We start from the raw sequence: 23012 nt of genomic DNA, 5'->3' as shown, positions 1-23012 counted from the left end.
TACTTGGACACCTCATGTGACAGAGAACTCAATATCTTTCAAGGCATCGCATTCCTCTGCTGAAGAGCTTTGATTGTTAGAATTTTTCCTTGCATGCGGGACCAAAATCCTTGTTCAAAGCCTGGTCATGGTCATGAGGGAACCAGAGGAAATAGGGGTGATCCAAGTTCTGTGACCTCTTTGCCTTTGGAAGAAGTTCTCTATGGTACCCCATTCTTCATTCGGATCAAGACTTACAGCCCTATGGGATATGATCCAACCAACCCAAAAACTTTATCTTACTGTCTGAAGCTACCTAATACTGCAAGTTTTCCCCACCCTCCTTACCCGGATGGCCCGCCTTAGACTCAGGGCCCTTGCCACTCCAGGGAGACAGGGGAGCAAAACTATGCATGGCATCTGCTCAGGGTTGTTCAGGGTAGGGACACAGGGAAATTTCTGAGAATTCCTGGACTGTCTTCCAGCACACCAGTAGGAAAGGCTTCCCAAGGGCCAAACCCATGCATGCATGCAGGATCTATATGGAATAAGTTGAATCACTTCATAGCAACATGGATTGAGTATCATAAAGTCCTACCAGTGACTAGGAGGTTCATCTGGGCGCCCACAAAGCAGTAGATATTCCATACTAGAAGAATTATGGGATTTAGAACTGGGGATGGTAGTGGAAAGTATGACTTTTAGAGATCACTTGGTCTAGTCCCCTCAATTTTACAAATGGGAAAATGGTAGACCAGAGTGGTTAACTGGCTTGCCCAAACTCACATAGTAAGTAGGATTAGAATCCAAGTCTTCTCATTCCATAACTTTTCTTTATACATGTTGCTTCTTCAGAATAAGTCAAATTAGAAAGAATAGTTTACAAATTAATCTCATAGTCTGGGACTGGGTAGATTGAGTTTTATATGTACTTAGAATGTCTCTCCCCTAGTGTCATATTTTTGAATCCATATATTTCCTTTTCCTTTGGGAATAAACTGTAAAGAAAGCTACCTGTGTGGGCTGGAATATGCAGAGATGGGAGGAGAAGAAAAGGGCAAACTCCACACTAGTGAGGTGCACATGGATACAATGGAAGCAGCAGAGGAAACAGAGAAATGAGGACAGGATAGGAACAGTAAAAGTGCTTATGGGTTTTCAAATTTTATTCTCACAACAACCCTGGAAGGTAGGTGTTACTATTGTCCTCATCTCACAGATGAAGAAACTGAGGCAGACAGCTGATAAGTGACTTGTCCAGGGCCATGTTATTAGTAAATGTTGGAGGCAGTATTTGAACTCAGGACGTCTAAATGCCAATTCATATTTTTACGATGGGCCATCTAGCTGCCCAGAATTAAGTGCATCGGGTCTCTGAGAGTCAAGCAAGCTTAGGGATCAGGGAAGTCAGGAGGATCAGGATGGGGCTCTGAGATGCTTCAAAACGAGTGAAAGTCCCCAGAGTGTCAACAGACAAGCTGATTCAGCAGCAAGGCCTAAGCCTCAAGTATTACAAGAAAGATGTCCACTTAGGGGTAGAGGTGAGGGGTGAAGGAGAAGAATCATAGGACTGAGAGTTGGAGGACACTTAAACATCATCTAGCTCAATCACCTTACTTTACTAAGTACTCAAAGATGTGAAACAATTCAATCAAGGTCACACTACGAAAGCCAGGTGAGAGAGAAGACCCAACTAGGGCAGGTGGATACAACGAGGAACTAAGATAACCCTCACCCATGCATTTCTGGATTTTTGATCAGAGAAGGGCTCAAGTCAGATTGAGCACTTGTAATGGAGCAGGAAACCCGGATAGTGATGAAGGGAAAGGAAGGTTCTTAGGAAAGTGTTCTATCTAGAGACTTCAGTTCCCTGAAAAAAAAACTGAATCAGAGGCAAGGGCCCTGTTTCTTCCACAAAACCAAAGCCTGAACCACAGCCTTCATCAGATCTAGACCATATCTTCTTTCTCATTCTAAGGGATTCCTGAAGGTTGGAGTCATGACTCTCTCATAAGTCAAACATCATGCATCTCTTCTCTGTATCCCTAGGACAGATTTCTTCAGGGCGTTGGGGGTGGAGGTACTTGTACCATGGCATTTCAGGAAACAACAGGAATAGGAAGGACCTAAGCATTGCCCAGAGATACCACCATGTATCCATCCCCACTCCCCACCGTGCTCCCTTACTTACATGGTCAATGAGCTCCTTAATCATGCCATTCCACTGGCCCTTCTCATCCTGTGCCCCATACTTTCCATCTTCCACCAGTCGGATTTCATAGGTGAAGCCCAGGATGTGGGCCAGTTCCTTCAGCAGGTCAATGCAGTAGCCTTCAAACCGATCATTCCCAAAGAGGGTCATGTCTGACTTCCGGAACATGACGAAGGGCTCCTCCTAGGGGTGACAGATGAGAGTGGATGGGGGAGGAAGTTGGAAATATGGAGGCTTCTGTGAGGATGGAGGTGGGGCAAAAGTTCCCTCCATTCCCTTTGACCTGAGCTCCCCCTTAGGCTGGACCATGTTCCTCCTTCATGAGTAATCTCTTTGAGGGAAAAGATTGTCTTTTCCCACCCCCACCACAGTGCTATACACACTATAGTTGCTCAATAATCAGTCAAAAAGATTTAAGTGCCTGCTATGGCTCAGGCAATGTTCTAGGCTCTAGGGATACAAAGTTGAAACAATTACTGTGTTCAATAAAAGACTATTGAAAGAATAAACGCATTGTAAATAAGACCTATGGCACTGATTTGATCCCAAAAAGTATCTTCCAGGGATGGATGGGTAGAAAGGTAGTTTATAAACCAGCTTTTCTTTCCGCACTTGGAGTGACACCAGGAAGGTATTAGAGAGATCCAGCAAGCGACTAAACCTGCCTAAAGTTTTAGAGTTCAGAGGGAGCCGCTCTACTCCCTCCCATAAAACCAAAGCTTGAACCAGAGCCAGGGTCCTCTTTCCTCCGTCAGAGAGGACCATGTCTTTTTCCTCATTCTAAGGGATTCCTAAAGGTGGGGGTCATGACTCTCTCATAAGTCAGACATACTTCTTTTCTCTGTATCCCCAGGACAGGTTTCTTCAGGGGGTTGGGAGTGGAGATACTTGTATTATGGCATCACAGGAAACATCCCTACCCAAATCCTGTTTCTATACTTTTCCATGTGGGGAACATTTTAACTTTCTCATAGAGGAAGAAAATGTAGATTCAGTTTTAGAAGTTCCCTAGCCCATTTGGTCTCCCAGGGAGTCTCTTCTCATATAATCAGAATTCTAATTTTTAGGATTGAAAGGGACACACATAGTCATCCAGTTTCTATTTGAAGCCTCACTGAAAAACCAACACATCTCTTCTCCCACTCCCAGGAAGCTCATTCCTCTTTGGATAGCTTTTAAATAGTAGGGAGTTTTCCTTTGAATCAAGCCTAAACTTACATCCTTGTAATTTCCACCTGTTTCTTCCATTTTGCTCTCCAGAGTGAAATAACATAGGTTGAATCACTCTTCCACATGCCAGTCTTTCAACCGTCTGAAGACAGCTAGCATGTCTCCCTTGAGTCTTCTTCTTTTTCAGCCTAAATATCCCCAGTCTCTTATTTGCCTCCTCTGGGAACAGATTAGAATGTAAACTCCTTGGGCATGAGCTGTTTTTTTTTTTTTTTTTTTGCCATTCTTCATATTTCCAATGCTTGTCACAGAATCTGTGACAACCGCTTAATAAATGCTTATTGAATGACTGATTAGGAATAATAAAAGAAGGTTGAACTTGTAGGATTAGATAGCCTATAATAAGGCCTCCCCACACACCTGCTGCGTTGCTGCTGCTTACTTGAAATCACAGATCCACAAATTATCGGATTTGGAAGGGACTTTTGATATCAATTTGTCCAGAGTTTCTTAACTTTTTTCACTTGTGACTCCATTTCACTTTTTATCAGTGTACGCTGGTGTTGCATGGCATGACAGCATGTGCAGTGCATTGTGCTTTGTGTTCAGAACCAAGGCTGCAGGGAAGTCGTTCGATTCAGCATGGGCAAACTGATGCCAGAAACACTTTGAATTCATCATGCATTTGATTTTAAATTAATTTTTGGTCGTTGTGCATTCAGAAACCTTTTACTGTTGCCAAATTTTTCTGACCTCATATGGGGTGTCGACCCACAGTTTAAGAAGTGCTGATCTTGTCCAATCCCTCCACGAACTGAGTAGATGGTCAACGTGAAGCCCAGAGAGGGGGACTGGTTTGTTTACAGCTACGTAATAAGTAACATGATATTGAGGAAAGAGCATTGAATTTGAAGTCAAATTACATGCGTTTTCATCTTAGCTCTGATCTGTAGATAGAGTTTTAATGACCTTGGGGAAGATGCTTTATCTCTATGTATGAAGTTTCTTCATCTGGAAAATGGAGGGGTTAGATGAGGTGATTACCAAGATCCCTACCTACTCTGAAACTTAAGATTCTATGCTTATTACTTGAAAAAAATAAAAGTTCAAAAATAAATTTTTAAATAAAACTTATGATTCTGATTTGCTGGGAGGACCATGACTTCCTGTTTCCAGTCTAGTGACCTTTCCACACATCACATAGCCTCTTATTTAAAATGGCACTCAAGAGATTAAGTGTATGTCAGGGGTGGGAAGGTGTGGAAATGGGTTGCCACTTGAGGCAGTGAAATTGGGAAAGATGCCTGGCCCCTCCCACATGATCAGAGATAATGGAAATACTAGACATTTATATCACGTTTAATGGGTGCCACAATCTGAAGAGTCTTAAGACTTTAACAACATGAAGACTGGGAAATTATATATACATGTGTACATATACAATATGGTCTAGTATTCCATTTGGTTCCAGATTATTTTTCCAACCTTATTAGGCATTACTTCATAGCATCATGGGATCACAGATCCAGAGCTGGAAAGGACCTCCAGCCCAACCAAACTGAGGTACATGAGGTGATTTGACTTGTCAAAGTCACAAAGGTAGGAAGTAGAAAAGACAAAATTGGAAGTCATCTCCCACAGGACCATAAATACCACATTCCACTGCACCATGTTGCCTTTCCTCTTCACATACTCTGTAGCCCAATTAAATTGGCCTACTCTCCACTATAAGTCTCCACTATGCCTGCCATGCGCCACTCCCTTCCTCACCTCTACCTCTTAGAGTGCCCAGCTTTTTCTCGGGTTCTGTTCAAATACCATAATTTACATAAGGGATTTTTCTGGTCCCCTTCAGCTCCTCCACCTTAATATTATCTTGGAAATACTTTCTATATATTTCAAATCTACTCATAAGTATATGTTACTTCCCCCAAAAGAATTCCCTCTTTGAGGACAGGAATGATTTTGATTTTCTTTCTTTTTATCCCCAGAACCTAGCACCTAGAGTAGTTAATGAATTCTCGATGGTTGATTGTCACAGCATCATCTTAATACAAATCTGACTTTTCTCCTTGATTCTGTCCTTTTTACCCAGAGATCATTTATAAGTCCCTGTGTCTTTGAAGAGGGCTCTAAGCACAACCTGCTGGCTCTGGAAGAAATTACTTTCTGGAAGAGAGGCTAAGCTTTCTTTCATTCCCATGCTTGGAATCATCTGAATTAAGCCTTTTTCCTAAGCACCCAGCCAGTTTCACTAACAGATGCCCCACTAGCTCCTAATTTTTATAACTGAGAATTTCTTTAGTATCTTTGACACTTTGACTGAACCACAGGATCTCAGAGCTGGAGGGAATTTTGTGTAATCCTTGCCTTAAAAGGAATCTCCTCAACAAAATTTTCAACATGTATTAATTGAAATGTCTTAAATACACTTGAAGATTTCTAGTCATGGGAAGACACTACCTTCTAGGGAAGTCCAGTCCACTTTTGAATAGAACTCTTTCAGGCAATCCTCCCTTGAGTTGAGCCCAAATCTGTCTCTGACTTCCACCCTTTGCTACTGGTTCTGCCCTGATGGGGTCTTAAGGAACAAGTTAAATTCCTCTTTCACACAAATACCCTCCCCAAACTTAGAGACCACTATCATGGTCCCCTCCTCCCATCCCTGCCTAAGTCTTCTGTTCTTCTAGGTTAAATATTCCATGTTTAACCAACTGATATCCTTATACCACAGCATCCAGGCAGTGTGGTACTGTGCTTTGTTTTTTGTTTGTTTTTTATTTTAGACTACATAACCCTATCTCACATGGGATGGAAATGCAGGGCCACTCATTGGTCTGATCCCACTTTGTTCAGCACAGGAACTTTGACCTGTTCCATTTCCAACCTGGTTTGACTCATTCAACTTTAGTCAATCTGGTGGCCTCCCAATCACAAAAGGACTCACTGAATTAATGCTAAAATTAGTGCAAATTCCCAATTGGCTTAGTTTTCTCTAGCTCAGAACTTCTGAGCTCAAGAGATACAACAATCTCAGACTCCCTGATAGCAGGGATTACAGGCATGCACCATCCAGCCTATATGGTACAGTGTAATGGGTACTTGATTTGGAGTGAGAGAACTAGAATTTGACCTAGACTCTGCCATTTATTACCTATGTGACCTTGGGAAAGTCATTTAACCTTTCTGGGACTCAGTTTCTTCATAGATAAATTAAGAGGGTTGGATTAGATGACTTCCAAGATCGTTTCCAGTTTCTGTGATCCTATGATCCTTCAATAATCTGATAAACTTCTTCTAGATGTTCTCTGACTCAACCCGACTCCTCTTTCATTGTGGAGCCCAGAACTAAGTACCATATGCTAGATGTGATCTGACTAGGGCAGATGACAGTGGAATGATCATCTCTCTGTTTCTGGACCCTAGATCTCTCTTAATGCAATTTAAATTTGGGTTTGTTTTTATAGCTTCCATATCCATCTTGTGGTCACTAAGCATCTGGGATCTTTTAGACAAGGGAGCTTTGTCTCTCAACACAACTCCCCCATCTGGCAATGGTGAAGATGATAATTATATTTTGAACTTCGTTAGCAATCTGCTCTATGTCTCCATCTCGTGTCTGCCTTTCTCACCATTGTTCTGTTTCTGTCAATCAGTTACATTAGCTCATTACAAAATCAACTTCCCCCAGGCCCACATTTACATTATCCTTGCATGAGACACCTCTTGTTAGCAGGCAGAAAGGGATACAACTAGGCTAAACATGGAGCTGAGAATCAGGGCAGTTTATTGCAGTCTCTTGGCAAGGATGATTTGTTGGAAATGCAGTGTGTTGTGGTAGGAAGGGCAGTGAAAATGGGCTCAGAGAGCCTGGGTTCAAGTCCAGCCTCTCCTCCTTGCACCTTTGTGACGTTGGGCAGGTTATATTCTTCAATGATCCATTAAGCACCGATGTGTTCAATTATCATCCCCCCAAAAGTTGATTCCTAGATCTATAAATCCAGCCCTAGTGTCTCTCCTGAGCTCTTGGCCATTGCCAATTGCATGGTGTGTAGGTATTTCAAAGTTATCATGTCCAAAGGAGAACCTATTCCTCACCCACCCAATCCTCTTCTCTTTCCAACTGCCTTAATACTGTCAAGGAACCACCATGACCTTCCCAGTAACCCAGGATCACAGACTTATTTATGGTCATCATTGACTTCACTCTCTCACTCCCCTCACATATCTAATGTGTTGCCATTTTTTGTTTTTAATCTTCAAAACATCTCTCATATATCCTCTTTATCCACGTAGCCACAATCCTAGTTCACATCCTCATCACATTTTGTCTGGACTATTGATTGCAATAGTCTTCTAAATAGTCTCCCTCTTCAATGATCACTTGTCATTGATTTTACAAAAGCAATATTTAGTTGGGGATAGGTTGCAATAGATTGCTTTCCAACTGTGATATTCTGGGATATCTAGAGGCTGGCCACTTGGACTTGCAGAGCTTGGTGGGACTGACCTGTCCCCAGTGACTAACATTTGGCCAAGTGGTCCCATAAGCTTGCCTTGGGAGAAAGACCTAGTATGTGCTCTCCCCATATTCACTTGCAATTTAACACCATTTCTCTTCTTGTTTTATGAGATTCCAGGGTCAGCCCTCCAAGGACTATCTTTTTCAGGGACCATTTTTGTTTCAATAAGTCATGACAGTGTGGTAAAATGAAAAGGGATCTGGATTTGGAATCAGACAACCTGGGTTCAAATTCTAGCTCTGTCCCCTACTGCCTGTTTGATCTTGAACAAGTCACTTCCATTTTTATAGTACTCATTTTCCTCATCTGTAAAATGAGTTGGTTGGATTTGACCACCTTTATTAAACTTTGTAACTCTATGACTTAAATCCCTCTAACCAGGTTTTAAAAACAGATGCATACAATTCTTAGGCATTGTAAGGAAAGAGCATTCTTGAGGGGCTGAACCAGGTTAGTTCTAGCTAGGGAAGTACTTTTAAACACTCAAGAGTCTGAACTCTGTGTAGTCTTGTTAAGAAGAAGCCCAGGTTCACAAAGAGCCTGTACCAAGCTTCTAGAGGGTGGATAGCCCTATTCTCTGGCCTAAGCTCTTCAGGTCTCCAGACAGATTAATTTACATTGGATTTTAAACAACCCAGCTCAGGCCCCTTGAAGAGGGGATCTCTGCCTGACAGACCAAGAGGGAGAGTTTCTGTTATCTGATTCCAAAGGGGGCTCTTGACTTTTTCCAGCAGTTCTCAGAAAATCACTTTTCCAACCTAATTTGGTGCAGAAAAGCAAATCTTGTCCTTCTAGCTCAGTTCTACAGTCAATATCCACCTCCCCTTCATCACTGACCAAAGTAGTTTGAGGGAAATAGGTAAGAAGAAGCTCCTTGGGAAGACATCAAACTGTGAGGAAATGGGAGGCTTTGACTGGAGGAGAAAGTAAGCAGGAGAGCAAGAACAAGAGGCTGGCCAACCGGAGCTCTCCAAACCATCACGAATTCATTGGGAGACATTGTAGGCTCTCTCCTTGTGCAAAGTACAGGTGCACCATACAAAGCAGTGTTCAGCACAAATCTGACTTCTCTCCACAGCTTAACACATACTCTGATAGGTTATTAAGTGAGAAAGAACCCATTTATGATGGAAGTAACATATCCACAAACTTCCCTGTTGGCAGATTCTACGTTGTCCTTTCTGTGATCTTTAGAGTCCTTGGTCACTGTGTCCTCTTCTGCCAGTGTGTCAATGCCTTGATGACCCAAAGGTCACCATAAAGGCTCCCTAGACACCTTGTTCCCCTATTGTCCCTTCAGATCCCTCCCCAATACTCTCCTCTAAAATTAGCAATTCATTTGTGAACCCACCACAGCAACTGGATCTATACATCTCCATATAAATACGCTGGCTTCGGAGCAGCTGTAAAATGCTATTAATTTCGGGAAGTGCTTTGGGGACAGCATACATATTTAACAGCAGAAGCACTGAGCATTAAGACGGGGCTCGCCTTGGTAATGTGTCTCCAGGCCGGCAACATTTCCTAGGGGGTAATTCTGAACTCCACGAGCTACTTATTCATGGACTATTTCACAATTTATTACTGGAAATGTCCAGACAGCCAATTCACAAGCTCTCTCAGCTGCTAATCGATTGCTCAGTGAAGGTGCCCTCAATTTCATAACTTCACGCTCTCATATTGCTCTGGGAGAACGGTGGTGGTAGTTGGGGTAATATTTCTCTTCAACAAGTCACAAAAAACAGGAGCCTAGAAAAATAACCTTTTCCAGCTTTGTGTTTCTGAGGCTCTTGCTCTGGTGTTTCTACAATCACTTACAACAACATGGAGCCCTGGCTGGCATTAAGTTATCTCTTGACAGGGTCTGTGGAGTGAGAACTTCAGGAGAGGTTTTGGGAGGGACGTCCCAAGTGGGAAGGGCTCTGGTTCCATGCATGTAACAGCTGCCCCTCCAATCTTATTCTAGTTCAGTGTGTACAGATTCACACAGATGACATGTAAAACCTATACACGTGTGCATATAAGTACACAGAATATATGTCCCTAGTAATGTTCACATCCCCAATACACATTCACACAGAATACGCACATCCTAATGCAGATACAAAGAAAGCACATACAGACTCAATACTGACACATAAAATGGAATCATGACTCATCATACCCACAAATGCAACCTTTCCAACACAGACACATTAGAAATAAAGAATGTACTAAGACATCATAATAGAAGACAGACAAAGACAATGAATCTAAGAATGACAAACAAAACAGATATATGTCAATAGACACAAGGATCATACATATACCCTAACACAAACAGGACTCAATAGACAAAAGAAAGTATTTACACACTCCAACATAAGATACCTTCAGAACATATACATCCTAATGGACACAAAGAACATCCCACAAAAACAGATGCATGATTCACTTGACACACAGAACATACTAACACAGATGCATGACTCAAAGAATATATAAATATACTTCAACGAAAGAAACAAACAGAACACATCTTAATTCAGATACAAAGAACACCCCAGCCTTCCAAAAACAAACAAACCCAGATGCATGACTCAACAAATACACAGAATGTATGCACAGACCCATGATGCTAAGACATGACTCAGTGGACATAGTATAATACATACTCCAATACAAGACATACTAACACAGATACAAAGAACAGTTTTCCAAAATAGATTTGTGACTCCGTAGTCACACAGAATGTACACACACACACACACACACACACACACACACACGCAGTATCCTGACACAGAACACACATCTCTGGTTCTTTTCAGTAGCTCCAAGCATCTAAGACAAAGGGCAAGCTATGACCATGGAGTGCTTCTCTGTGGTTAGGAATGAGTGTTCATCCATGAGCTCCCAGAAGAACAGACCCAGGAGGCAGAGGCTGAGGTTTGGCTCTACCAGGGTAGGTAGCAGGCAGGTTTCTCACAGAGCCTGCTTTCTTTCTTTATCACCTAGCCTGGTGGGAGTGGAGGAATAGAAGTGGGGTAGGAAAACTGAGGTAAGCTATAGGCACCTCCAAGCCACACATGAATTACAGAATGAGGGGTGCTATTATCAGCCTAGGCAATTTGTCTATCCCCGCATCTTTCTGTGGAGGAACACACTACCTGGGAGCTACCTGGGACAGGGAATCCTTCTATTCAAGACCCAGAAGTCTATGGCTCAGGGAGATAGCCTACTATAAATGGAAGTAGTCTGACATATTAGTGGCATCAAAGTCAGATAGAAACAGATCCCTGCCAGTAGCATATTGACTTAGAAAACAACAAATTAACACACATCTATGTTGTATTGTATTTTTATTTATTTTAAACATTTCCCAATTACAATTTTAGTCTGGTTCACTGGGCTGGGAGTGCTGCTTTTGGCCCCCCAGGCAGCAAATTTGACATCCCTAGTGCAGTGAACTAGGCACTAGACTTAAAAGTCAGGAAGACCTGGGTTCAGAACTTAGGCACCTAGTTAGTAGCTGTGTGAACTTAACCTGGATGTGTCTGTTTCCTCATGGATAAAATGAGGGGACTGTACATGATGACCTCTGTGGTCTCTCTCCCCTCTAAGTTCTGATCCTATGGCCTGGAGCTAAGGGGCATAGGTGTTAGGGCCTTAGGGTCCTAGAACTTGAAAGGGTTAGGTTCAGCACTGAGGACTCAGGATCTGGGAGTACAGATAAGAAGAGCATATGATTATGAACCACTGTAAGGGGAGGCATGTGTCATCTCTCACTTCCTGTTCTCTAACCCATCCCCCCACTCCCTACTTCCTGCTCCTAGAGAGAGTACTTCTCTTCATCACTAGGCTTCCTAGAAGAGGAGCAAAAGGAAAAGCCCAGAAAGCACAGGGCCATCTTGAATAAGGAGGTGAGTAGTTCCTACCTTCCTGGACTGACTGCCCAGTTCTTTTCCCTGTCATTCAAGTAGCAGTTGCCATGACAACCAACACACATACTCATGCACACCCACACTGGTGTGTGTGCGTGTGTGTGTGTGTGTGTGTGTGTGTGTGTGTGTGGTTTGTGTTTTTCTCAGACAGGGAGGGCATAAAAGCCTAGGGATGTGGAAAGGGAGCATCTCTAGTGCCAGCCTGCAGCTGGACCCTTTAGGGGTCATTTAGTCCAGTCTTTCTCATTTCAAAGATGAGAAAACTAAAGCCCAAAGACACAAAATGATTTGCCCAAGTTCATACAGTATCATAACAGGTAGAGGCGGGGGTTTGAAACCACATTAAAGCACTTTTCCCCTGCACCAAGCTGCTGCCCTGTGACTCACACTTAATGAATGGTTGTCGACTTGAACTCTCCATTGTCTCCTACCTCTAGGAGGGCAGCCCAACTCTGGCTGATTCAAAGGCACAATAAAGATCAGACAGATTCAGAAACCTTGTATTGGCAGATGCATATGTGGCATGATGCCTTTTGTATACTAAGATGATCCACAAGGGCCTACCATGTTCTTCTCATTTTGCTGAACTCTTATTTCAGCATCGGGGATGGGCACACTCACTCACTCACTACAGTAACCGTTAGAAAGATGACCTACTTGACTTAGGGCTCAGCCTCCCCTGAGGGTGGGACCAGAGCTCAGAATATGGGCAGTCTTTGACTAGGATTAGGCTTCAGTCTACACTGGTTTCAATGGCCAGTCTTTGGCTGGGACCAAAGGCTCAGGTGATGTCATTGTGCTTCCACCGTGTGAATCCCTAATGGGCTCACCTCAAAAAGAGCAACTCCCTATCTCCATAGTACTTTACCCTCCATTAAGTACTTTCTTTAAAATAGCCTCATTAAGTAACTAGTCTAAACATTATTATCTCGGGCAGCTAGATTAACTCAGGGAAGAAAGTGTTGTACTTGGAGTAAAGGGGACCGGAGTTCAAACTCTATCTCAAACACTTATTAGTTGCATGAACTTGGGCAAGTCACTTAGCCTTTCTTTGCCTCAAGTTTCTCATCTGTAAAATTAGGACTATAATATTGTACTCCAGGGTTGTTTTGAGGATCAAATGAGATAACGTATAAAGCTCTTTGCAAAACTTTAAAACGCTATAAAATGCTAATACTTACACAACATTTATGCTAATATTTATACAGTAATAATAATTATTGTTGTTATTATCCTCATTTTATAGATGAGAAATCTGAGGTTTAGAGAGGGGAGGTCCCTTGTGCAAATCACAGAGACACAGAATATTAGAATTGTAAGGTACCTCAGAGGTCACATAGTCCAACCTATTCCTGAATAAAAATCTTCCCTATAACATACTGGATAACAAATCTGCCTATTTTTGCTCATAAAGATCTAGTGATGGGGAACTCACTACCTCGAGGTTCTGTATCTCCAGACATTCTATCCCTGGCTTCTCCATCTGAGGTCACACTATTCTTTTTTAGACACTTCTAATGGTTAGGTTTTTCCTTACCCCAAGCCTAAATATGCTTCTGTAACTTATATTCATTACTCATATAGAGTTGTTTCCTCTGGAGCCAAAGGGAAAGAGCTTGATCCCATTCCATGTAACAGCCCTTCAGCCACTTGCAGGTAATGATCGCATTTCTCCAACATTCCCAGTTTGTTGAAATGGATCTCCCATAACATGATCTCGAAGCCCTTCACTAACCTGGTTGCACTCCCCTGGACACTTCAGCTTGTCGATGATTTTCTTAAAATGTGATCCCAGGTGACTAAGCTAATTAAGTGACAGGGTTAGGACTCAGACCCAAATCTTCTGACTGCAAATTGATCTGTCAACAAGCATTTATTAAGTGCCTTCTAGGTTCCTTGTCCTTTCTTAATGCTGAGGACAGAAAGGTATACTTATTGCATCTGTCCTTTATAGGCACTCACATTCTAATGGGGGTAGACAACCCGTAAATAAGTAGATCCATGCATGGTATGTTGAGAGTAGATGGCAGGTAATATGAGAGCACTAGTAGCTGAGGTAATGAGGAAAGACCACCCACAGAGGAGCTGATTTGAGCTGAGTCTTGAAGGAATGTAGGGAAGTCAGAAGGTAGGAGTAAGGACAAAACATTCTAGGTGCTTTCCATGACACCAAATCGCTCTCTAGGGCAATGTTTTGTTTCCATGGTAGATTCCAAGGTCCGTGCTTGATGCCCAAGTAGATTGTGTCCTATCAGCCCTGCTATGGCCATGAATGGATCCCAGAGGCCCACCTAAGTAGACCATGACATATAGCACTGTAGTCATACTAATTAACAGTCCCTCCTCCCCACTTGCAACATCTTGAAATCAGAATCAAATTGGAGTACAGAGACATAAGATGTTGGTTTCTGAGTTCAGAGAGAGGCAATAGAAAAACACACTGGGCTTGGATAATGACTAATAGTCTCAGATCCCTGGCCCCTGTATAATCAGTACTGACTATATGGAAGTTGAGGTCCTCTTTGCAAAGAGAGTGAAGATAGTTGTCTTCTTCCTCACATTCACCTATTTCTTCAAGAAAATAGATTGCAGGCTTCCCTATCCATACTTCTACATAACAACTCATCTCTATCCTGGTACTGAGGTTCTCACTAAAGGAGTAGGAATCTCTAGTTGCACCTATAATGGGCTCTGAGTCCTTTTGTCCCTAGTCCCTCCATTCTTCAATCTTCAGTCCCTGTTCCTTCCATTCCTAGTGTTTCTGTCTGGTCCCTTTATGCACGGTCTGTTCACCCCAGGTCCTATATGCCCAGCCTCTCTGCTCCAGTCCTTCTAGCCCTGGTCCCTCCATTACAGGTCCTGTATGTTCAGATCTTTTATCCCTGGCCTTTCCATTTGAGATGCTGTATGCCCAGCCCTTCCATCCCTGGTCCTCTCATTGTTTATCCCAGACCTCTTTTGGGAGCCAAGGATGCTAAATGCCTGTTCCAAGGTTTGCTGAGAAATTCTTGGATGTTTCATGAGAGCCTCCTGTGTAGGTTCATGAAATTTTGAACTGTGAGGGACCCGAGAGATCATTTCATTCAGTTCTTTTATTTTACAGATAAGGAAGTAGAGAAGGAAAGGCAATAGCTGCTCAAGTCCACATTGGTGGTAAGTAGGTAGCAGAACTGAGGTTCAAACCCACAGCCTTGGGCTCCAAATTCCAAGTTATTGCTCTTTGGACTGTGCTAGACATTCAGTTCCTCTCTCCTTTTTACTCCCAATTCACATAGACCCACCAGCTCCTTCTCTGCTTCCCTGAAAACACTCCATTGGAGCTGGGCTCTATTTCCTAAGGATAGAAGGCCTGCAGTTGGAAGATGAGTTCCTCTCCTCTTACTCCTTTCCTTCTCTATTCCTTCATTTGATATTCCTGGGGGAGGTCACATAGAGCTGCAGCCTCTTACCAGCACAGTGGTGACAATGAGGGATCTGTTGGTCAAGGAGTCAGTGACGTTAGGACCCCGGCCCTTAGCAATCTCTGTGATATTGAGGCCATCAGCAGGACACCACACACCCACCTGGACAGAAGACAGAAGCACAGAAAGAAATGTGATTGTATTTGAGGTCTAAGGGGTAATAAAAAAGAGTCTAGAGACCTTAAACAACCTGAATTCAAGCACCAGATCCACTGCTAGCCAGGTGTGTGACCTTGGGAGAGTCTCTTCTCCTCTCTGAGTCTTAGTTTCCCCACATACACATCAAGGAAGTCAAACTAGAAAATTCCGAAGGTTTCATCCAACCTTGACATTCTGATTCTGTGAAGTCTCAGAGGAGACACAGGGAATTGAGATCTCTCGATCTTTCTCCCTCTCTTCCATTAGCCTACTGGAGATGGGCAGAATCTCAGACTTGGAAGGCACTTCAGAGGAGCAGCTAGTTCAACCATCACTCTATAGATGATGAAGTTGAGTTCCAGAGAAGTCAAGTGACTTTTCCAAGGTCACATAGTTGGAAGACCCAAGGTTGAATCTCAGGTCTTCTTACTCCACAGAACCACAGGCTTTCAGCCTTGAGGGAACCTCAGAAAGTATTGAGTCAAAGTCTTATTTAAAACAAGAATCAGCATCCCCCTCCACAAGAGGTCATCAACCTTTGGTTTGTAGTTATTTAAATTGACTAATTCTTCCCAAATAAGATCACAGATTTAGAGTACAAAAGGGTCTCAGAAGCCATCAAGTCCAACTTTTTCATTGTAGAGATGAGGAAACTGAGGACCAGAAGGTAAAGTGACTTGGACTTAGTCAAGGTCATTTAAGTAGATAGGCAAGACATGAACCTAAATCTCAAACTCCAGGGCAAGCACTACTTCTTTTGGGTATTGGCTTCTGCCATTAGAACATAACATTGGGAACATCCAGGTGGCACAGTGAATAGAGCCTGGGCCCTAGCTTCAGGAAGACCTGAGCTCAAATCCAGTCTCAGACACTTACTAGCTGTGCAACCCTGGGCAAGTCACTTAACCCCAACAGCCTCAAAAAAAAAAAAAAAGAGAATGTAATCTCCTTGAGAATAGGGACTATCTTTCTTTATTCTTGTACTTGTATTCCCAGCTCTTAGCTCAGTACTGGCCTGGCATACAGCAAGTGCTTAATAAATGTTTAGTGGTTAACTGGTTAACTCATCAAGCTCTCTGAGCTTTGTTCCTTCATAACGAAAGAAACACTCCCTGTATTATCTGTAATTTAAGAATGCCTGCAGTACCTACCAAACAGCGTTATCAGTGGTCGTGAGGCTTAAGTAAATTAATATAAGTTTTTTTTTAAACTTTTAAGTTCTATGTGAACATGAGTTATTATCAGTAGTGTTATTACAGACTCATTAGAGACACCATAGTGGAATGGATATTATGATGAAATATGTTCCTGAAATACATTCTGACAGGCAGCATAGCATGGTGGGAAAAGAGTCGACCTTAGAACTCAGAAAGACCTGAGTTCAAGTTCCTCCTTGGACACAGGCTGGTTGTTTGACCCTTAGTAAATCACTTAATCTCTCAGGGTTCTTGGCATCTCTCTGTATCCATAAGTTGCAGAGAAGATGCTAACCTGTATTAATTGTATAGTATTGTATTGCATTGCATTGTATTGAGGGAATCTGGCATTGGTAAAGGGATCCAGGAATACCTGATTTCAAATCCTGACACCTCTGACACATATGTCTATATGACCCCAAGCATGTCACAGCATCTCAGTTTTATAGGATTTTTTCCTAAAGACAATATGTTCCTGATCCAACCATTTTGGAGGGCAATCTGGAATTATGCCCAAAGAGTTATAAAATTGTGCCCTTTGACCTGACCCAGCAATACCATGCTTATGTCTGTTTCCCAAGTTGATTAAGAAAAGGAAAAGAAATCATATGTTATAAAATATTTATAGCTGTTTTCTTTGTGGTGGCGAAGAACTGGAAATTGAAGGGAAGCCTGTCAATTGGGGAATGGTTAGACAAGTTGTGGTATTTGATTATGATGCAATACTACTGTGCTGTAAGAAATGATGATGGTGGATTTTAGAAAATATGGAAACGTATAAAATAATGAAGAGTGAAGTGAGTAGCAATATTGTTCTACGAACAACTATGAATGACTAAGTCATTTTCAGTATTACAAATATTCAACTCATCTACAAAGGACCTATGAGAGAAGATACTATCCACCTCCAGAGAAAGAACTGATACAAAGAAGTATATATAGTATGATGCTACACATATATGCATATTTGTGTCTAATGGTAACCTTCTCTAGGGCAGGATGGGGAAGGAGGGAGAAAAAAAAATACTGCACAGCAGAGAGCAAAAGAAAACACAGAAAAGCAAGGTAGCTTTGAAAACAATGTATAGCATTTGTTACAGTTTTTTAAAAAATAAAGTGTGAAGAGAAAATTTACAGTTTTATATTGCATCCTCTTTTTATATTGTGCTGTGAACATAGACTTTTTTTTGCCTTTGTGTCATTTCAAGCTCAAAATGAATAATATTAAAAAAAAAAAGACAGTATGTAGCAGAGTAGTGCAGACCTGCATTAACAAAGGGTGTTCATGTGGGAGTTCCCTATATATGAAATCACAGATCTAATCCCTGTCCCTATTATTATGAAAAGGAGATTCCAGAGTCAAGCAGTTAATGCAGAGGAACCCAGAGATAATTAAAGAGAAGTGATGGCCCCAGATATGGCAAATGAGAGATAATGGCAGAGAGATAATGAGAGCTCAGGTAATGCATTTCATCAGCGGAATTACCTCATGAGGCCACACACACATATGCCTGTATAATGGGTTCTTGTCCCAGGGTTTGCCCTGGGAAGGGGAGGGAGGGGGAGCCACTTTTTTTTTCCAGAGGAAGGGATCAGAATTGCAGCATTTCAGAGACCACTGAGGCTGGTGACAGGCAAACAGGGAAACACTCTCTCCAATACTCCTGGCTTGCTAGGGAGTTGAGGGGTATTTTAAATTCAGGCTAGACTGAAATTCCGTCCCTTGTTCCACCTTTCACTTTCTCTGATGCCAAGTGTGTGTATGTGTGTGTGTGTATGTGTGTGTGTGTGTGTGTGTGTGTGTGTGTGTGTGAAGTGGTGAGAAAAGGGAACTGGAGGGAATGATGAGTGAGAAATGATTCCCCCGGGAACTCTTAGCGAAATCATACACAGCCTTAGAACTCAATGGGACTTCATGGGTCATTTCTACCTAGGCAAAAGCTTGCCTGACATCATTATCAACAAGCGGTCCTCCAGCCTCTGAATTTGAATACTTCCAGTGATGGTGAACTTACTCATTTAAACTTCTCTAAGATTTTCAGTTTCTTCAACTGTAAAATGGGCTTAATAATAGTAGTGATCTCACAGTGTCAGAGGCTAGATCTCTGATTGGTCTAGAATCCTTTCCACATGACCAGAGAGAGGAGCTAGATGGCACAATGGTGCAGCATGTTTAACTTGGAGTTAGAAAGATGTGAGTTTACATCCTGCTTCAGACACTTACTACATGTGGGATCTTGGGCAAATCACAGAACTTCTCTTTACCTCAGTTTCTTCAGCTATACGGTGAGATAATAATAGCACCGCAAAAAGGTGTTGTGAGGATAAAATGAGATAGTATATGAAAAGCTCTTTGCAAACCTTAAAGTTCTGCATAAATGTTAGTTATTATAATAAGGAGGGGTCAATATCCTGCCTCAATCAAGATGTTCAGAAGTTAGCACTCCAAATTCGCTTGACTAGTACAGAGGACAGCGAGACAAACACCTCACTCATTCTTGACATTATAATTCTATTAAGGCAGCTCTGGATCATGCTATCTTTTCTTCAGCTGCTATAGTATACTCTAGTCTCCTATTGAGCTTATGGTGAACACCTGCCTCCCCAAGTCTTTTTAGAAACATTCATAAAACCTCAAGTCTCCCAAAATATCATACTATGCTCCTCTCTCCTCTGTCTTCCACCCCACTGGAAACAGCCTGATAGCCCAAGACTGCTCATGCCCTTTCTGTCCTTGGCCAACCTCAGGGGGAAATCATCCTCTTCAAGGAACCCAGGAAACTTAATCAATTAACCAGAGAGGCAGACTACAAATATCCCATTAAGAGAGCTGTGCAAACCAGATAGCAAAGAGACATGTAATTATGCTCCAGTAATTCTGCCTTAATCCTCCCAACACCCAGGCGGGCAGGATCAGGGCCCATCCGGCTTAACAAACAGTAGGGCAAACACAATACTGAAAGGCTGTGATCCGACACTTGGCCAGCCATTCTGCATCCCCTCCCCTCTGCCCTTGCTGCCTGAGTGATGGAGAATATGTGTCCTGGAGAGGACCTAGCAGGGATTAGACCAAAGCAGACTGAGTGGCCCATTGCTCACATGTACTAAGCTGAGATTAAAGCCCAGAGCAGGTGTGGAATTCTAGGGCCTACAGATAATCCTGACTGCCCCCATAGTCCCATGGCAGGGTTGAGTACATAGTAGATGATCAATAAATGTTGTTCAAAGCATTTTTTCATGAATTCATTCATTCAATTAAGCCAATATATGTTATGTGCCATTAGAGGCAAGGTTATGTGTTGGAGATATAAAGATTAAACACAATAAAATAGGCTCTACCTTCAAAGAGCTTACATTCAAATGCATGTGTGAGGGATAGTGCATGAATACATATGACGATAATGCAAAATATGGAGTGATAGAAGCAAATAAAAACTCCAGACAAAGAGCTCAAAAAAATTGAGAAGGTGAAAAACACTTTAATATGGGGTTTTCAGTGAAGTGGCACCTGGGCTGAGCCTGACAGGAAGGGAAATATTCTGGAAGATGGAGATAAGAAGACAGTGCATCCCAGGCATGGGAAGCCTCCATTGTCCTCTTTCCCTTTCTCCTTCCCTCTCTCCCTCTCTCCTTCCTTCCTTCTTTCTTTTCTTCTTTTTCTCCCTCTCTTCTTTTCCTCTCTCCTCCCTCCTTTCTCCCTTCTTTCTTTCCTTCCCTCCCTCCCTGCCTCCTTTCTTTCTTCCCTAGTTCTTTCCCTTCCTTCAGGATCAGGGCAAGCACTGGGCTTTCTTTCTCTTACCAGCCCAAATGTTTCCAAAGGCTACAGCTTAGATATAGGGATGGTGAAAGGCTAGTCACAGATGCTTTTTAGCATCATACGGTTTCCTCCTCTCAATGCCTAAACTCCAAATCTGGGTTTTATCAGTAGGAAGGAAAATTATAACCCCTCTCACACCAAGGGTGGAAGTTTGTAAACTGCTTGATGGAGAGACCAGGGAAGGCACTCCTTAAGGAGTTTCATGCAAAGTCCATCTTCTCCCATCCACTGAAAAACCCTAAATCCACTAAACAAACTGTCAACCAGAAGCAGACATGGACAGAGTACCCATGGCTCAGAGATGAGAACTGACTAATCCACCCCAATCCATTCCTGCACTTCAGACAGTTCTCAGCCCAGTCATTGAAATTCATCCACCCAGGTCCAAGACGCTGACAGTCATGAACTCAGCTACTGACATTTAGGGTTGACTTGTCATAGACCACATCTGCAACTTACAGCTGCAACTTGAGGGTCACTTTATGGTTAACCTATCAGATAGCTATGTATGTGGGTGGAGAGCAAATGAAAAGCTATGATAAGAGGCAGTGCAGGATAGAAAAAAGCATTCTGGCCTTATAAAAAGGATATCTTGGCTTAAAATCCTACCCCTGATACTCTGGCTATATAATGAGTCACACTCCACCACAGACATTTCTTGACTCTGTAAGCATAGGCAAGTCACTCACTTTTAGTTTCATCATCTATAAAATGGGTTTAATTATAGCTATAGTGCCTACTTCAGTGGACTGTAAGGTGTTTTGCAAACGTTGGAAGGATATGTGTCAGTTAACATTCTGAGAAGAGAATAGGGAAGAGCAGGGGTGGAAGGAAAGAAGAAGGTGGGGTGAGAAGAGGAGGGATGGAAAGGAGAAAATGGGAGGAGGGGAGAGAAAAGAACGAAATCAAGAGAGGAGTAGAGAGGAAGTTAAGAGGGAAGACAGCCTAGGTAAATTACTTGAAGGTAGGAACTACATACACACACACACACACACACACACACACACACACACACACACACACACCACACACATACCCCTACACATACACACACATTGGTCTTTGTGGCTCTGGTGCCTAAGTAGAATGCTTGGTGCAGAGAATATGTTTAATAAATTAATTTTACTTGACTTATAATTGTCCCCTACCTCATCACTAATAGGATATAAGTGCCTTGAAGGCACGGTTGTTGGTGGTGTTATTATTGTACCCCCAGATCTTAGTATGTTGTCTTGAACTATACAGGATCTCTGATTTTCTTGGCGTTTGGGACTTCTGGTAAGGGAGCCTCCTCCACCAACGCAGATGACAACCCCTCCATGACTTCAAAGATAAGTCCTAGGGAGTTTCCTGAAGCCTATGGAGGTTATGTGACTTGCTCATAATCATACAGGTAATATATGTCAAAGCCAGTATTTAAACCCGGGATTTTCTGACACCAGGTCTAGCACTAACCTCTATACCTTGAACTTAGTAGGTACTTTTAACATGCTTATTGAATTGAATTAAATTGAATCCAATTGTAGAACACTATTCTTTAAGCATGGGAAAAAGCAAAAGGAAGGAAAACTGCCTATTTCTCTCCAGTGTCAAAGGACTCAAGGTTTCTGCCTTTACTAAGCTGCATCCTCAGTTCCTACATCCAATCCTTCCCTCAGGGCCTTTCACTCAGGGAGCTATTAGAACCATGGGCAGCTCCCAGAGAATCCATGAGGGTTATTTATTCTCTGTATCCATGTTTGGCCTATCTGGTGAGAATGTCATGGCGAGGCATTGGAGTGTTCTCCTTGAATAAGGGCCAGGGGAAATCAGAGAAAATGTAAGCACGAAGGATGATTCCAGGAGAGCTATGCTTAGCTGAGTCATTTGGCAAAAAGGCTGCTTGGAGCCGGATGTTTCTCCAGGGCCTGGGGATGTATCCCCCTTCCTGGTTGGTGTGGGGGTGGGATATGAATCACCTTCCGTGCCAATGGCCATAACACCCTTTCCCAGGAGTGATTGGTGCTGGGCACCTGTTCAATTCATTGCTTGAACAAGTCTCTTAGTTCCATGAGGGGTTGCCCTATCTCTGTAGAAGTCAATCTCCTTCTCACCTCTAGAAATGCCCCTTAATGCCCACTATGCTAAAGTTATCATTCAACTTTTTCAGAACCTACCTGCTTTAAGACATCTTCCATAACTAACTCCATCCAGTTCAGTGTGTAATTGTACTTCAGTTTCCTCAAATTTTCACATACAGTTAGCACTGTTGTCATTTATATTCTTACATAAAGCCCATCCCTATGTGGGTGGATGTATCTCATCTAACCCTTAACATTGGGGATGATCTCATTAGGGATGTTCTACACTAATCAGAAAGCCTGATGATGTACAATAGACACTCTCCCATGATCATATCTTTATTTACTAGTTGTGCTTCACAGATTCAGATACTTAGAGGTGGATGAGCTCTCAGAGGTTTCCAGTCTAAACCCCTACCTGGTGCGACGTCCCTGACAGAAGATCTGTCCTTTGCTTGAATACCGCTAGTGGCAGGAAGCTTAGTACCTCACAAGGCAGCCCAATCCATTGCTAGACAGCTCTTATTGTTAGT

The 23012-nt window shown here is 42.5% G+C and overlaps 1 protein-coding gene across 1 annotated transcript in view; it reads right to left on the bottom strand.

The window, feature by feature from the left end:
- The window catches only part of GRIK3 (glutamate ionotropic receptor kainate type subunit 3), a 316008-nt gene that overhangs the window by 59967 nt on the left and 233029 nt on the right, over nt 1–23012 (bottom strand). The window contains exons 9-10 of the mRNA XM_072610019.1: nt 15257–15370; nt 2171–2374 (exon numbers count right to left, since the gene is read on the bottom strand). Coding sequence (XP_072466120.1) covers nt 2171–2374; nt 15257–15370 — 318 coding nt within the window. The remainder of the gene's footprint in view (nt 1–2170; nt 2375–15256; nt 15371–23012) is intronic.

Source organism: Notamacropus eugenii, chromosome 5, assembly GCF_028372415.1.
Source record: "Notamacropus eugenii isolate mMacEug1 chromosome 5, mMacEug1.pri_v2, whole genome shotgun sequence".
Lineage (NCBI taxonomy): Eukaryota > Metazoa > Chordata > Mammalia > Diprotodontia > Macropodidae > Notamacropus > Notamacropus eugenii.
Note: the sequence above shows the minus strand (reverse complement) of the source record. Positions and strands in the feature narration are given on the sequence as shown.